Source organism: Orycteropus afer, unplaced genomic scaffold (assembly GCF_000298275.1).
Source record: "Orycteropus afer afer isolate SDZICR_OR568_19922 unplaced genomic scaffold, OryAfe1.0 scaffold01125, whole genome shotgun sequence".
NCBI lineage: Eukaryota > Metazoa > Chordata > Mammalia > Tubulidentata > Orycteropodidae > Orycteropus > Orycteropus afer.
The window spans coordinates 214848-231712 of record NW_006922712.1 but is presented as its reverse complement, the minus strand read 5'-3'; the positions used below and the strand labels follow the sequence as shown (position 1 = coordinate 231712).

General features: G+C 37.9%; 1 protein-coding gene across 1 annotated transcript in view; it reads left to right on the top strand.

Annotated features, from left to right (window-relative positions):
• Positions 1 to 16865, top strand: part of LOC103212824 (phospholipid-transporting ATPase ABCA3-like) — a 129843-nt gene that overhangs the window by 576 nt on the left and 112402 nt on the right. The window contains exons 2-4 of the mRNA XM_007958762.1: positions 1380 to 1680; positions 9251 to 9500; positions 9654 to 9862. Coding sequence (XP_007956953.1) covers positions 1380 to 1680; positions 9251 to 9500; positions 9654 to 9862 — 760 coding nt within the window. The remainder of the gene's footprint in view (positions 1 to 1379; positions 1681 to 9250; positions 9501 to 9653; positions 9863 to 16865) is intronic.

The window sequence follows — 16865 nt, the reverse complement described above, 5'->3', positions numbered from 1 at the left end:
TATATAGCAAAGTGCTTTAAGTATTTTATGTTTTTGCCATGGGAATTTAATATTACCTGGGGGATCATTCTCAAATCAGTATGATGCTCAGTATAAGTCTCTTAGAGTTGCCAAACATTTATTCCATTCTCCTTATCCATTATCTATTCCCCCTATAAATCACCCTGGTTTTCTGGATTATTGGGAGTCTAAAATATGCAATATATTTCTTTTGAATGTCCTTATGAATTTGCATACCAAGGAAAGGATGAACCAATTGAGAAGCAATACAGAATTGTCTGAAGATTTGGCATCAGAAGAGAACTGAGTTAAATTTCCAGTATTTGTTTGCTATGGAACTTTGGATTTTAATAACACCAAAAAAAAAAAAAAAAAGAATCCAAAAAAATAATAATTTTTGCATGTATCAGATGCTTAAGAAATGTGATTTCCCCATGTAGGGAACATTCTGTTTTTCCCTATGTACCCTTTCACAAAAGACACAGGTGAAGGAAGATTTGACAGGCCAGCTTAGAATTATTTCTGATCCCTGAATTAGCACATTAGTATATTTAAAATTATTTCCAATAGTCCATCTTTATAAAAGCTATAAAGAACGTCCTTTCTTGCTGTTTGAATAGAATAAGTCATACAGAATTCTCCCTCTAAATTTAAATTTCTTTTTCCCTTGAAAATAGCTGAGTTTTATTCAGAGAACATTTCTTAACCAGAGTAAGAATATTTTCTCACTTCCAACCATTCAAATATCTTGAAACCTGATAATGAAAACTGTATGTGGGGTGGGTGTGTGTGTGTGTGTGTGGTTCATCTCCAAATTTTATAGGAAAATTTCCTTTAGGAAATTAACAGAATACAAAAATCACAAGAAAAATGGATGTGATTTTGTTCTTCTGATCATAGATTATACAACACTATGAATGAAGAAAATTACCCTGTTGAGATTTTTAATGCTTTATATAAAAATCAAGACCATAAGTATTTTATTTAATACCTTATACTGGGGGTCAGTAACTATTTCTGTAAAGGAATAGATAGTAAATACTTTAGGCTTTGTGATCTCTATCAACAATCATTCAAGTCTACCATTGTAGCATGCAAACAATGATAAACAGTGTAGGAATGAATGGACATACCTGTCCCAATAAAACTTTGTTTACAAAAACAGACCATAGTTGGTCAACCCTTGACTTATACAAACAAAAGAAGGACCATATTATCCTGTTGGTTTATTATGCTTAGTTTCAATTCCAAATATTAATTTATACAAACTTTATATGTCTTCTTTGATAAAATGTCAAAGTACTCATCATAATGAATTTCAACAGCCACCTGTTTAGGTCTATGACTATTGTAATGCTGTTTCTCCCTTCTTTCTTTAGTGTTCCCTCTACTACCAGCAGTTCCGAGCCATGTTCATAAAGAGGGCGCTGTTCAGCTGGCGCAACTGGAAGCTGATGTTGCTACAGATACTGGGACTTCTAGGTGTCGTGATCTTTCTCTTAAAAGCTGAGAACTTTGTAACTGAGAATGATGATATTGCCAGACAAATGAATTTGAGAGAATATGGTCAAACGATTGTGCCTTTAGCTATTTCTGGAAATTCTAGTTTAACTGTGAATCTCTCAAAACACCTTGAGAATATGCTGAAGTCTGAAAAGCAAATACTTCAGGAAGTGCGAGGTAGGGCTCATTAAATTAAAAAAAAAAAAAAAAGTGCTCTTAGATGGAGACCTAGTTGTGTCATGGGCAAAGAAGGTTCTTCACTGTAGTCTTTACCTGTTCCATTCTTTTCCTGCTAGTCAACAATTTCAGTTGTTGTTAGGTGCCACTGAGTCAGTAGCAACTCATATGGCCCTTCGTGCAACTGAATGAAACAGTGTCTGATCCTGTGCCATCCTCATAATCATTGCAGTGTTTGAGCCCCTTGTTGCAGCCACTGTTGTTAATCCATCTCATTAAGGGCCTTCCTCTTTTTCACTGATGCTCCACTTTACCAAGCATGATGTCCTTCACCAAGGATTAGTGCCTCTTGATAACATGACCAAAATATGAGAAATAAAGTCTTGCCATCTAAAGATGGCTTCTAAAGAACATTCTGGCTGTATTTCTTCTAAGACTAATTTGTTTGTTCTCTGGTATATTCTTTTTGTTTGTTTGTTTGTTCTCATGGTATATTCTTCTCCCCATCACCATAATTCAAAGGTATGTGTTCTTCTGTCTTCCTTATTTATTGTTCAGCTTTCACAAGTATGCTGAAAATATCTTGGCATTGCTCAGGTGCACCTCAATCTTCAAAGTGACATCTTTGCTCTTTAACGTGTTTAAAAAGTCTTTTACAGCAGATTTGCCCAATGCAATACGTCATTGATTTCCTGACTGCTGCTTCCTGACTGTGGATCCAAGTGAAATGAAATCTTTGACAACTCCAATCTTTTCTCCACTTATCATAATGCTACTTATTGGTCAAATTGTAAGGATTTTTTGTTTCTTTATGTTGAGGTGTAATCCATACTGGAGGTTGTTGTCTTTCGTTTTCATTGGTAAAGCCTTCAAGTCCTTTTCCCTTTCAGTAAGCAGTGTTGTGTCATGGGCTTATCGCAGGTTGTTAATGTGTCTTCCTCAAATCCTAATGCCATACACTTTTTTTTTTTTTCATATAGTTTGGCTTCTTGGATTATTTGCTTATCATGTAGACTGAATAAGTATGGTGAAAAGATACAATACTGGTGCATACCTTTCCTGATTTTAAGCCATGCACTGTTCCCTTATTGTGTTCAAATGACTGCCTCTTGTTCTATGTACATGTTCCTCATGAGCACAATTAAATGTTCTGAAATTCCCAGTCTCAGAGAGGCAGCTAAATTAGGGGTAAGGAATGCCCCCTCTAAGGCTACTAGTCTCAAAAACTTAATTATTAGTGGAGGTACTTTGGGTGTGTGTCATCCACTAGCTTTTTATCACTCATTTTACATGAAGAAAGTGCCAAAATACATGTTACTGTGGATTTTTTTTTTTTAACAAAATTCTGACCAGAATACAGTGTTTCATATGAATCCATGCCTCACAGTGTTGCATGCTGGTCCCAAAACCTGAAAACTATTCTTTAGTCTGTAAACTGGTCATACTTAAAGGAGGCTTAAGGAGCTAGCTGCTCAGAATGAATTTATTTTTAAGTAGTAATAATAATAATTAACATTTTCCAAGCATTTACTTTTGGCAAAATCCTGGTAAACTAGCTTTTCCTGCATGCCATTTAAGCTGAGTAATCACTTTATTTGGTGGATACTTTTATTATCCTCAATTAAATGAGGTGTGCTAATACTTGAGTAAGTTGAATAATTTTCCCCAAATGAAACATCTGGTAAATATTAGAGTCCCTGGTGGTACAAATGGTTGTTATTGTACTCTGCTGCTAACCAAAAGGTTGACAGTGGGAGGCCATCCAGAGGGATCTTGGAAAAAAAGGCCTGGCGATCTACTCCTGAAATATCAGTCATTGAAAACTCCATGGAACACAGTTCTTCTCTGACACACATGGAATTGACTCCATGGCAACCGGTTGAGGGAAAGACAGAGACTGGAATTTAACCTGATCTTGCTGGACTCTGCAGACTTAACCACACACTGCACCACATCACCACTCTAAGCATAAAATCTGTTCTTTCAAATGTAATCATTTCCTCTTATTTCCTTTAACTGCCATCTGATGAACAGTGTTCCTTTCCCTGCAGTGTTGGTAAGCCTTTTTTTCCCTCTCCTTCAGATTCTGTTGTGATGGGAAAATACATTTGGAAATGTTGATTGTTCTGTATCATTGTTATCCTAGTTCTACAGCCTACAACCACCACTCATCTGTCTGTTTGTCGTACTGTGGTAGCTGACGTGTTGCTGTGAGACTGGAGGCTGTGCCACTGGTTCAGCCATGGTGGACAAGTTTCAGTGAAGGTTCCAGATGAAGACAGACTCAAAAGAAGCAAAGGACCATCCACTTCTTAAAGAATTGGACAGTGAAAACCTTATGAATAGCAGTGAAACATCGATGTAAAGGACTAGGAAGTGTTTCATTCTGTTGTACATAGGGTCACTGTGAGTCAGACCCAACTTGATGGCACATAACAACAACAACAAAAGCCTACAAACAATAGATGTACATGGATTAATTGTCCCTATTCTCCTTCCTCCAAAGAATGATATGTGAACATTTGTTTTCCAAGGTCACATAGCATAGAGAGAGGAAAAATGAACTATCCTGACTCATAAAACATTTTTCTATTACTGCTTAAGGAGCTCTAGTGGCATAGTGCCTAAGGCATTTGCACTATGAGTCAGATCCAACTTGACAGCAGTGAGTTTTTTGTTTTTTGGGTTTTTTTTTTTGCTTACATTTAAAAATGTAAAATGCTTGACTGAATATGTTTTATTGATAGATCAATTTTGAGACTGAAAATACAGTAGCGTAATAGTTCCATTGTGTTTAATTCAATGTTATCTTTCTGTTCATTAGCAAAAAATTATTTGGCATAAAAAGATATCCTTTATGGTCAGCCAGTCTAACTTTGTTTTAAGAAACCTACATATATACTTTTCTAAGTTAATTATCTTAGTCATAAGAACCTTTTATAAATGTATTTTACATGGTTTCTTTCTATTCCAACCTCCTTGCCTCTTTTAATTTTGTTTTTTAGGGTAAGGAAAGGGAAAAAAAAAATTCCTTTAGAACTTGTTCTCATTACCCCTCAAACTCTAGGAAAATATTGTCCAATGAGTAAACAGTTTTCTAGTTTAATTTTCATCTCTTACTTTCTTCTTAAATAGTATATGCATTGTTGTTGTTACGTGCTGTCAGCTCCACTCCTACTCATAGTGACCCTGTGTACAACAGAACAAAACACTGCCCAGTCCTGCACCATCCTCCCAGTCTTTGCTGTGCTTGAGGCCTTCACTGCATCCACTGGGTCAATCCATCTCATTTAGGGCCTTCCCCTTTTTTGTTGACCCTGTTTTACAAAGCATGACATCCTTCTCCAGGGACTGGTCCCTTCTGACAACATGACCAATGTATATGTGAGATGAAGTCTGGCCATTCCCACTTCTAAGGAGCATGAGGTTGTACTTCTTCCAGGACAGATTTGTTTATTCTCCTGGCATTCCATGGCACACACACACACACATTGCCCTCTGGTTTTACTATCAGAGTAATACATTTGGAAATGTTGAATCATTATCCTAGTTCTACAGCATTCAACCACCACTCGTCTGTCAGTTTGTCGTACTGTGGTGGCTTCATCTAACAAATTTGGAAGTTTTATGTCCTATATTCTGGAAAATATCGTGTAGAAAAAAACAAAACAAAACTCACTGCTGTCGAGTTGGATCCAACTCACAGCGACCCCTCCTTGGGTTTCCAAAGCAGTATCATAAGGAATTTGATTGTCTCATCTTCCTTCCGAGGAGTGGCTGGTGGGTTTGAACCACCTTCTGGTTAGCAGTCAGATATTTGCCTTAGGTGTAGATTTAGTGTTAATTCTTCTTTAAATATTTATTAAAATTCTCCCCTAGGCCTGCATGGGCTTGGATATTTGTCTTGAAGTGACTTTTAAACTATAATAATAATAATCATTAATAGTTATACAAATGCAAATACTAATCTATAGGTGGATTCATAGGTAGACAGGCAAGATCAGGTATGGGTAGGCAAACAGGAATATACCCATGATTATAAATAGGTTAAGCAGATGATATTCCTACATACATATTTGTATGTGCTATAAAAATGTCCATATGCAGTATAGAGCTAACAGGGAACAAAGTTAGGATAACTTCTTAACCACAACTAAGCACCTTGAGGGAGTGAGTCCCTGGGCCTGTGTGCTCAGGACCATGGTCACAGGGGACATTAAACTCAATTGGCACAACATAGTACACAAAAACCTTGCTCTACATCCCACTTTGATGAGTAGCAACTGGGATCTTAAATGCTTGCCAGCAGCCTTCTAAGAGGCAACTATTGGTCTCTCCTAGTCCAGAGTAAAGAAGAGTGAAGAAAATCAAAGAAGCATTGAAACAATTAGTTCAAAGTAGTAATGGACCATGAGAACCTCAGCCTATATGACCTTGAGATCAGGAAGACTAGATGGTGCCCAGCTACCATTGCCAACTACTCTGAATGGGATCAGACTTGGAGATCCTGCCTAGAATGAGAGAAAAATGTGGAACAAAATTAATAAAACATAAGAAAGACCATGATTACTGGTTGGATAGAGGCTGGTGAAACCCCCAAGACTATATAGCCCCTAGTCACCCTTTGGGCCTGGAATTGGACTCACTCACATGCCTAACTTTCAACCAACCAATAGACAGGTATATGAACTGAACAGCTACACAGAGAGATGCACTCCTTAGAATAATCAACCATGGAAGATCAGAAAGGTAACATTTGTACAGGGGAAATGGTAGCAAGGCAGGAATGCATAGGCAAGAAGGACACAGGGAAATGGTAACCACAGGGAGGAAGTGGGAAGAGAGCTGTTACATCGTGGGGATTGTAATCAAGGTCAGAAAACAAAATGTATGTGAACTGTTGAATGTAAAACAAACTTGCCTTGTAAAATTTCATCCAAATTACAATAAAAAGTTTTAAAAAAGTAGTTATAAAAATGAACAATTTAATACTGAGTGAGTTGTTATAGTTTGTCTGTTTTGTAGCTTGTAGTTTATTGATTGTCAATTTTATGTGTGTAAAATTATCTGAGTTATTCTCTTATAATCCTTCAGATGTCTGCAGCATCTGTAGTGATGATTTCCCTTTTGATACCTGATATTGGGGGAGTTCTGGTAGCATAGTGCCTAAGGTGCTTGACTGCTAACCAGAAGGCTGGCGGTTCAAACCCACCAGCCACTCCTCGGAAGGAAGGTGAGGCAATCTACTTCCGTAGTGATACTGCCTCGGAAACCCAAGGAGGGGTCACTATGAGTCAGGTCCGACTCAACGGCACATAACAACAACAACTGATATTGGTAGTTTGTATCATTTCCATTATTTTCTTTTTAAAAACAAACAAACAAACAAACTTTTTATTGTGATTTGGGTGATTTTACAGGGCAAATTGGTTTTCCATTAAAAAAATCATACATATTTTGTTTCATAGTATTGATTGCAATCACCACGATGTAACAACATTCTTCCCACTTCCTCTCCTTGTGTTTCCTATTTCCATTTATCTTTCCTTCCTGTCCCTTACTGTCTTCTGAGCTTTGTTGTTGTTGTTGTTGTTAGGTGTCAAGTTGTTTCTGAGCTTTATCCCTGGGCAAATGTTGCCCTTTTGATCTCATATGATTGATTGTTGTAAGGAATGCATACCTCCTTGGTGTTACTCACCGTATAGGCCTGTCTATTGTTTGGATGAAAGTTGAGCCAAGGTGGTGAATTCAGCTCCAGGCTTGAAAAGCAACTAAGGGCCATAGTCTCAGGGGTTCCACCAATCTCTATCAGAGAAGTAGGTATGGCCTTTTTCTTCTTATTATTTTGAGTTTTTTTCCACACTTCTCTCCCACTTTATCCAGGACCTTCTATTGTGATTCCTTTCAAAACAGTTGGTAGTGGTAGCTAGGCACCATTTAATTTTTCTGGTCTCTGAGTCGTGGAGGCTGTGATTCTCATGATTCATCAGTCCTTTGGACTGATTGTTTCCATGTGTCTTCTTTGCTTCAGAATGAGAGAGACCAATAGTTACACTTTAAGTGGTCACTCGCAAGCTTTTACTCACCAAAGTAGGTTGTAGAACCCTAATATTTTCTATTTTTTCTTCTGTCTATGCTTTTGCCTGCTTATTTTCTGGTCACCTCTCTTTCAGTTCACTGATCTACTCTTCCTTTGTGTCCAAATTACTATTAATTATATATTTAATTCTTAAATGTAATTAATGTATTTTGTCATTTCTAGCATCACCATTTGATTCTTCCTATAGGCTCCAGTTATCTGATAAATTTTCTATCTCTAATAGCTAGTTGAGGTGTAGTGCCTAAGGCATTTGACTGCTAACCAGAAGGCTGGTGGTTCAACCACCAGCCACTCCTTGGAAGGAAGATTGGGCAATCTAGTTGCATAGTGAGACTGCCTCAGAAACCCAAGGAGGGGTCACTATGCATTAGATCCGACTCACAGCAATGAGTTTTGATATCTAGTTATATCCAGATAATATCTGTGGCTCTGTTTCTATTGTCTGTTCTCTGTGCTCTCTCATAGTGTTGTTTCTTGGCATGCCTTTTTCTCAGAATGCCAGATACTATGTATGAAGAGTGTAAAGAATCTGCATGATGTTATCTTCTCCAGAGAAAATTTAATGTTGCTTCTGATGGGCAGTAAGATTACTGGCAGATTTAAATCCACTTCAATCATAGATTGAAGTGATTTGAGGCAGACTTTAAATTTTTATAAACACTGATGTATTTGTTGTTCAACCTTACTCTCAGGGTAGTCCTTCCTGAGTCCCATGGAGAACTTGGGGACTTACAAAGGTACTTCAACTATTTATGAATCTATAAATGTGTCAAAAGGAAGAAGAGTATAAAATACTGGGCTCACCTCAGTGAATTTTCATTCTCTCATTCTTGGCCGCCAAAAAAAAGTTGATTTCCTTCATAGCTCTCTACTATCTTCAAAGAGATGGTTTCTTATCTTGTACCCAGCTTTTCTATATGTGCAGAGGATGTTTTGTCTGCTATAATTCATCACAGCTATAAGGGAAGTACTGATAGGCTAGCTTAAAACAGAGAAGATGTTAAGTTGAGAGAATCTATATCATATTGCCTATGTTTTCCCAGAAGCTATGGTAGCATTGTGCCTAAGGCATTTGACTGCTAACCAGAAGGCTGGCAGTTCAAACCCACCAGCCACTCCTTGGAAGGAAGGTTGGACAATCTACTTCTGCAGTGATACTGCCTTGGAAACTAAGGAGGAGTCATTATGAGTTGGATCCGATTTGATGGTAGATCAATTACAAAAAAAAAAATTATACAGTGTTTTCTCAGTGAAATAGTAGAAGATAGGTTGTAGGATATAAAGTGAGAGAGATCAGAATTTAGTGATGGAATAGAGTGCTTGAGAAAAATGGAAATGTTTGAAATAACCACTTTCAGAAAATAGAAGGAGATGAAAACCAAGTGAAATCATTTGGTTCCTCTTCCTCAACATATAGTGTAAATGTTCTATATTGTGAGTACACTGACCAATGTTGTTTCCCCACCCTAGGTGACATACAGAATTACTTGATGGGAAATAAAGATTGTATTCATTTATGCATTGTTGCACTTTCCATTGAGGTGAAGACAAATGAAACAGTACTGACTGTTCTTTTCAACAATGAAGCGTACCATTCACCATCTGTATCCCTGGCAGTGTTAGATAACATTCTCTTCAAGTCACTTTCTGGTCCTGATGCTTCAATAACAGTCTCCAACAAACCTCAGCCATATCATGATTATATTTCCATGTTTAACAAGTATGTTATTATTTTCATTACAGTTAGTTTTAACACTTTGAATGAATTTCTCCTGCCCTATCTAATTGCATTCATATGATAAAAATAACTATTGATTGAAATCTTTATTTTTTACTATGTTAATTTGCTGATATTTCTTTTCTTATTCTGTAGACATACAAGTGGAATGCTTGTGAGTTTATATGTGCACTTTGGCATGGGTCTTTTGATCAGTGGTTTTTGTCTCCTGTCAGTGACTGAGAGAGTCACTAAGGCAAAGCACATCCAGTTTGTGAGTGGGATCTATGTCCTCATATACTGGTTTTCTGCTCTATTATGGGATTTCATCACCTTATTCATTTCCTGCTGCTTATTACTGGTGAGTGTTAGATAAAGTTTCTTGAGGGCTCATTTTTTATTCTGTACCCGGGGGAAAATCACTATTCTTCACAGTGCCATAAACTTAACTTAGTTATTTGTTCATCTTAGAACACTTGAAAGAATGTCATGGTAGAAACTTTCTCCCTTGTATTCAGTCCTTCATTAGGAGAAGACAACTACTTTGCAGAAGCAGAAAGACCTCTTATAGAAAAACTTCCTATTTATTTGCTCTTCAATTTGTGACCCTGAAAATAGCTCTAAAGCTGGAGTAACTCTTACCGATCTCATACTGCCAAGTCATGTCTAGTATTGTAATACACTGGGTCTTCTGGCTATACTATTGCAAGCTTTTCTAGTTTTCCTTTGGGGTCTATCAGTTTATTTTTTAAAAAAATTTTAACACCTATGGATAAGGAATTTAGCTGCTAACCAGAAAGAAGGTCAGCAGTTAACATCCACCAGTGGCTCTGCAGAAAGAAGATGGGGCAATCTACTTCCATAAAGATTTACAGTCTTGGAAACCCAATGGAGGTCACTATAATTCAGAGTCAACTTGTTGGCGGTGAGTATGAGTATAGTATGATCCAAACAAGGATCCCTGTTGGTGTAGTAAGGAATTTGACTGCTAACCAGAAAGTTGACAGTTCAAACCCACCATTTGCTCTGTGAGAAGAAGATGAGGCAGCCTACTTCTGTAAAGATTTAAGCCTTAGAAATCCAATGGGATGCTATGAATCAGACTCTCGATAGCAGTGTTTTTTTTTCCCCCCTTTATCATCCAGATATCATTCTGGGATTCAGCATATTATTTATGTCTAAATTCTATTTCTGTCTTCCAGTTGGTTCAACTGAAAGATGTGTAAGTGAGATCACTAATTTAAAGCAATGCCAATGCCAATGAATTCCCAATGCCAAACTTAATTAAAGGAAATGAATTGAAGAACACATTCTAGGCTGGATAACTAAGTTAAGTTTGTTATAACCCACTCCCAAATCACACACATCCAGTTTTCATCAATGAGGAATTAGAACAAATCATAAACGTATACCATACCATTTTCTAGTGAAATATGGACCCATAATACTCCAGATGAGTGGTGTGTGTGTGTGTGTGTGTGTGTGTGTTTTAAAACTGGTGGAGGAATGGATATGAAAGATATGGTGTACACAAGTGAAATCATGGGAGTGGTCGTGGGGAGTTTCTTCTCTAATAATAGATACAAAAATTTAAATATGAATAAATATGACTCATTGTTCAAGTAGTTCACTGCTTACAAGTCTATATACTGAAACCTATAAAACTGTGTTGACGGAAGTGTAAAAAGACTTAAATAAGTGGAATACTCAACATTTTTAAGGTACTCATTTTCTCTTAAGTTATCCATAGATTCTACAATTTCAATCACCTAGTCTCTACCTAATACTGCTGTAACAAAAGCACCACAAATGGGTAGTTTTAAAGGACATAATTTTATTTTATTATAATTCTATAGACTAGAAGTCCAAGTTTAGGATACTGGCTTTAGGGGAAGGTTCTTTGTCTCTCTCAGCTTCTAGTACATAAGTCCTTGGTTTTCCTGGACTTATGGATGTATCTGCCTTTATCTTTACATGGTGTCATCTCCATGTACATGTGCGTGTGTGTGTGTGTGTGTGTGTGTGTGTGTTTCCTTTCTCTAAGATACCACTCAAAAGGAATTAGGCTTAGGACCCACCATACTCCGGTGTGACTTCATTAACATTACAAAAGAAAATCCTTATTTTCAAACAGGGTCATGTTTATATGTACAGGTGTTAAGACTTCAAGATATATTTTTTTGAGACTCAATCTATAACATCTAGCAACCTGTTTTTGTAGAAACTGGAAAACTGTTTCTAAAATTTACATAAAAATGCATCATTCCTAGAATAGTCTAAACAATTTTATAGATGGGGAATATAGTTGGAGGACTTAAATGATCTAATTTCAAGATTCACTATAAAACCAAATAATTAAGACAGTATGTTGTTGGCATAAAAGTAGGCAAAGAGATAAGAATATGTATATTCAAATGGGTTTTCAACCAAATACCAAGGCAATTCAATGGGGAAAAGAAAGTTATTTTTAACAAATGATGTAAGAACAGCAGATATTATGAGGAAGAAATAAACACTGATCTCTCATAAATCAAATATGCAGTGGATCATAGTTCTAAACTATGGTGCAGTGAATTAATTATGGCCCTTCTAGCCAAAGTCCTCCATTTTGTGATGTATTGTAAATCCTAGCTGCTGTGCCTGTGGTTATGATCCCATTTTGCAGTGAGTTCTCAATTATGTTAATGAGGCAGAATTAGGGTGGGATGTATCTTGAATCACTAGTTACTAGCAGATGTAACTCAAGTCACCACCCTTAGTTTCCTTGAGGGCATGGTCTACATCCAATATATATGAATGCTCTGCCAAAGTTCTGCCTTGCTCTGGATCCTGCATCTGCCTAGTTATCCTCAGATCTCTGGTTCTGGGAACTTGAACTAGCAGCCTGTTTCCTGACCTGATTGACCAGCTTCCACAGGCTACTTGGGTTTGTCAGCCCCTGCAACCACTGATTTGGGACTTGCCAGCCTCTACAACCATGCGAGCCATTTCCTTGATGGTTTGTAAGTTCTGTGAGACATTGTATAAAATTATGGAACCCCAAAACAGGAGCAAGAGTATTGAACGAAGGAGGAATAGTTGATGTTAGAGATGATGGGGTGGTACAGTAGTTTGCAAAAGTTAGACATTTGGGACATCTTCATCCTCTGCCTCACAGAATAAACATAAAAGATAAAACTGTGAAACTATTCAAAAACAAAACAAAATTAAGCAAGGGAACATATTTGTAATCTTTAGGTAGGCAAACATTTCTAGTATTGAAAAAAGCATTAGCCCCAATGGGAAAGAATGACAATGGGGACTATCAAAATTTTAAATGTCTGCTATTCAAAACATAGGAGCTCTGGTAGCATAGTGGCTAAGGCACTTGACTGCTAACCAGAAGGCTGGCGGTTCAAACCCACCAGCCACTCCTTGGAAGGAAGATGGGGCAATCTACTTTCGTAGTGATGCTGCCTCGGAAACCCAAGGAGGGGTCGCTAAGAGTCTGGTCCGACTCGATGGCACATAACAACAACAACAACATTCAAAACATGCCATTTAGAAAGCAGTCAAACTGTGAAAAGTAGGATAAAATACTCCTAATACACATGTATCTTAAAAATACATATGTTGTTGTATTCATATCTAGAATCTGTAAAGAATTACACATCACTAATAAAAAGACAAGGAGTGTTTTAAGTGGGCAAGAGACTTGAACAGACACTGAACAAAAGAAATTTATGAGTGGACAGCACAGAAAAAGGATCCCAGCATCATTAGTCATCAGTGAAAGGAAAATCAAACCACAGAGAGACACCATTTCACCAAAATGGCTAAATTTTAAAGAAAAGACAATTCCAAATTCTGGTGAGAGAGAGAGCAACTGGAATTCCCATAAATTCTTGGTGGGGGTGTAAAATAGAATGACCATATTGGAAAACTTTTTGGTGGTTTCTTATAAACATACACTTATTTCATATCCCTGAAATCCCACTGCTGTAAATTTACCTCAGAAATGAAAATATATATCTGTGAAAGTAAATGTATAAAAAAAAATTCATGAAAAATGAAGGCGGTATTTAAAATAGCCTCCAATGAAAACTGTCAGGGCTCCTTTAATGGAATGATACATAGCAATAGAAATAGGTGAAGGAATGGATTAATGATACATTGAAGAAAATGAATGAATCCAACAGACATGCTGAGCAAAAGAAGTCATTCAGAAAAAAAGCACATACTATGTGAGTCCACAAATGTGAATTCAAAAACAGGCAAAATATACACTTTCTGTTAGAAATAAGAGCAGTGGTTTCTTCTGGGAGTGGAAATTGAGTGGAAAGGAGCATAATGGCACTTTTTTGAGTGATAGAAATATTCTGCACCTTGGTTTTGCTGTTGGCTACAAGGATATGTATACATTTAGCACAACTCATTGAACTATAGGGTTAAGATTTGTGAATTTTACCATATATAAATTATACCTCAGTATTCAAGATTTTCTGATGTGTGAAAATTGTTAAACTGATTTTAATATTTATACCAGGAGACATAAGGACAAGAATACCCACACAATCTTGAACCATAAGGGCAAGGTAGAGGAATAATGCTTTTGGTATTAAGACTTTTTTTGGTGTGTGTTTTGGGTGTAAGTTTACAGAGCAAATTGGTTTTCCATTCACTGATCCATACACATTCTGTTTTCTGACATTTACTGCAATCCCCACACTGTAATAACATTTTTAACACTTCTTCTCTATGCCTACCTCTTCCCTTCATTCTTCCTTCCCATACCCTCCCACCTTCCTAGTTCTATCCCTGGGCAAATGCTATTCTTAATCTCATATGCTTGATTGTTGCAATGAGTGCAAACCCTCCTGATACTACTGTTCACTTTATACATCTATCATTTGGCTTCCAGTTGAGTCATGGAGGTTCATTCAGTTCAATGCCTATCTTGAAGAGTGTCTAAGGGCCATAGTCTTGGGGGTTCTACCAATATTCATCAGACCAATAAGCCTGGCTTTTTTATGATTTTGAGTTTTTTCCCACATTTTCCCCCACTCTATCTGGGGCCTCTTATTGTGATTTCTTTCAGAGCAGTCAGTAGTGGTAGCTGGGCATCATCTAGTTCTGTTCTGAGACTCATGGAGGCTGGGGTTCATGTGCTTTATTAGTCCTTTGGACCAACTGTGTCCTGTATCTTTGATTTTATTCATTCTTCTTTGCTCTGGATGGAGAGAGACCAATAGTTGTACCTTAGATAGCTGCTCACAGACTTTTAAAACTCCAGTCACTGCTCACCTAAGTAGGATGTAGAACATTGTCTTTCTGGACTGTGTTATGCCAATTGACCTTAGTGTCCCCCAGTACTATGGTCCTGAGCCTCCTTACCTAGCAACTCATACCCTTAAGTTATAACTAAGAAGTTTTCATAACTGTATCCCCTATATGGTCTACTACATTCATGGATATACTTGCAGCACATATAAATATATAGGTAGAGATAGCCTCTGTCAAACCTATACATATTCATGGGTGTAGTCCCTTTCACCTTCCTACTCCTGTTCAACTTGAGTATCTGTCTATGCATCCACTCCTAAATTATGGTTATTACTATTATTGTGGGATTATGTATGTAATAGTATTCACCTCTGTTGACTTTAACTCTGTGCTCCTCCCTATCTCTTCCACTGCCTTGATCATTTTGTGCTGACCTCCCCCTTTCCCTTCACTCAAGTTAACAGATGTCTACTCCCTAGTTGATGATTGTCTCCCTCTTCCCTCCCCATAGGCAATTCTTTCTATGTGTAAACGTTTCTGTTAACTTTTTACAGTACTGGTCTTATAAAATAATAATGCTCCTTTGTAACTGATTAATTTCAATCAGCATAATGTCCTTTGTAACTGACTAATTTCACTCACCATAAAGTCCTCTAGGTTCATCCATGTTATGAGGTGTTTTGCAGATTCATCATTACTCTTTAATGTTGCATAGTTTTCCATTGTATGTGTGTACCATAGTTTGTTTATCTATTCATATGTTGGTGGAGACTTATGTTATTTCCATCTTTTTGCTATTGTGAATAATGCTGCAATGAACATGAGTGTGCATATTAAGACAATTTTAAATGTGCAGTAATTAAGAAAATGTATGGGCAAAAATCTTCTTTTTGCTCAATCAAGAATCTGTACCTGGCTCATCATCATTTTACTCCTAGTTCTTGGACTTTAACCAGTGTCATAGGTTTGAATCATATGAACCATATTACCATATTGCCTGCTGATCTTGGGAGTGTTGCCTTCAGAGCCAGTGAACCAACAGCCTGCCATCTTACCAACTAATCTTGGATTTCTCAGCCTTCACAGCCAGGATCCTGAGGTATTGCCAGCCAAACTTAGATTTATCAGCCCTTGTAGCTACATGAGCAAAAATATCCAGCCTTGGGACTTGCCACCCTCTACAACTCTCTACAATAGTCAGCCGCAGGGATCCAGGTGAGGAGATGAACTCAGGCAAACCCAAAGCAGCAGTGAGGGAGAGCAAGAAAAAGGGGATTAAAAGCCAGGAACCCGGACAGAGGAGCAGTCAGCCACAGGGATCCAGTTGAGGAGAGGGAACCCAGGCACGCCCAAAGCAGCAGGGCGGGAGAATGGGAGGAAGGGGATAAAAAAGCCAGGAACTCAGACAGAGGAGCAGTCAGCTGCAGGGATCCAGGTGAGGAGAGGATCTCAGACATGGCCAAAGCAACAGGGCAGGAGGAGAGCAGGAAAAAGGGGATTAAAAGGCAGGAACTTGGATAGAGGAGCAGTCAGCTGCAGGGATCCAGGTGAAGAGAGGAACTCAGGCATGCCCAAAGCAGCAGGGTGGGAGAGCAGGAGAAAGGGGACTATAAGGCCTAGGAATCTGGAGGAGTCAGCCGCAGGGACCCAGGTAAGGGTGTATGAGAGGTTTCCAACAGGGAGGCAAACTTGTCTGTCAGTTTGTCCTTCCATGGTGATGTGTTGATGTGAGTTTTGAGGCTGAGCCACAGGTGTTTCTAACCCAGTGGGATGCACGTGGTGCACAGGTATCAGCCTAGCTTACAGACTGAGACAGACTAGGAAGAAGGAGGAGGCTGTCCACTTATCAAAGAATTGGCCAGGGAAAACCTTATGAGTAGCAAAGAAACACTGTTTGATACATTACCATGCAACTTTAAGAATAGTTCAGTTAGGTCAGAAGACTCTCAAAATAGGGCTGGGAAAGAGCTGCATCATCAGAGTAAACCCAACCTTACTCATATAGAGAAGGTAAAGCTTTGGAGACCTCCATTTGGTGATGTGGCACCACTCAAATTGAAGAGAAACAGCTGCAGACATCCATTAATCATCAGAACATAGAATGTA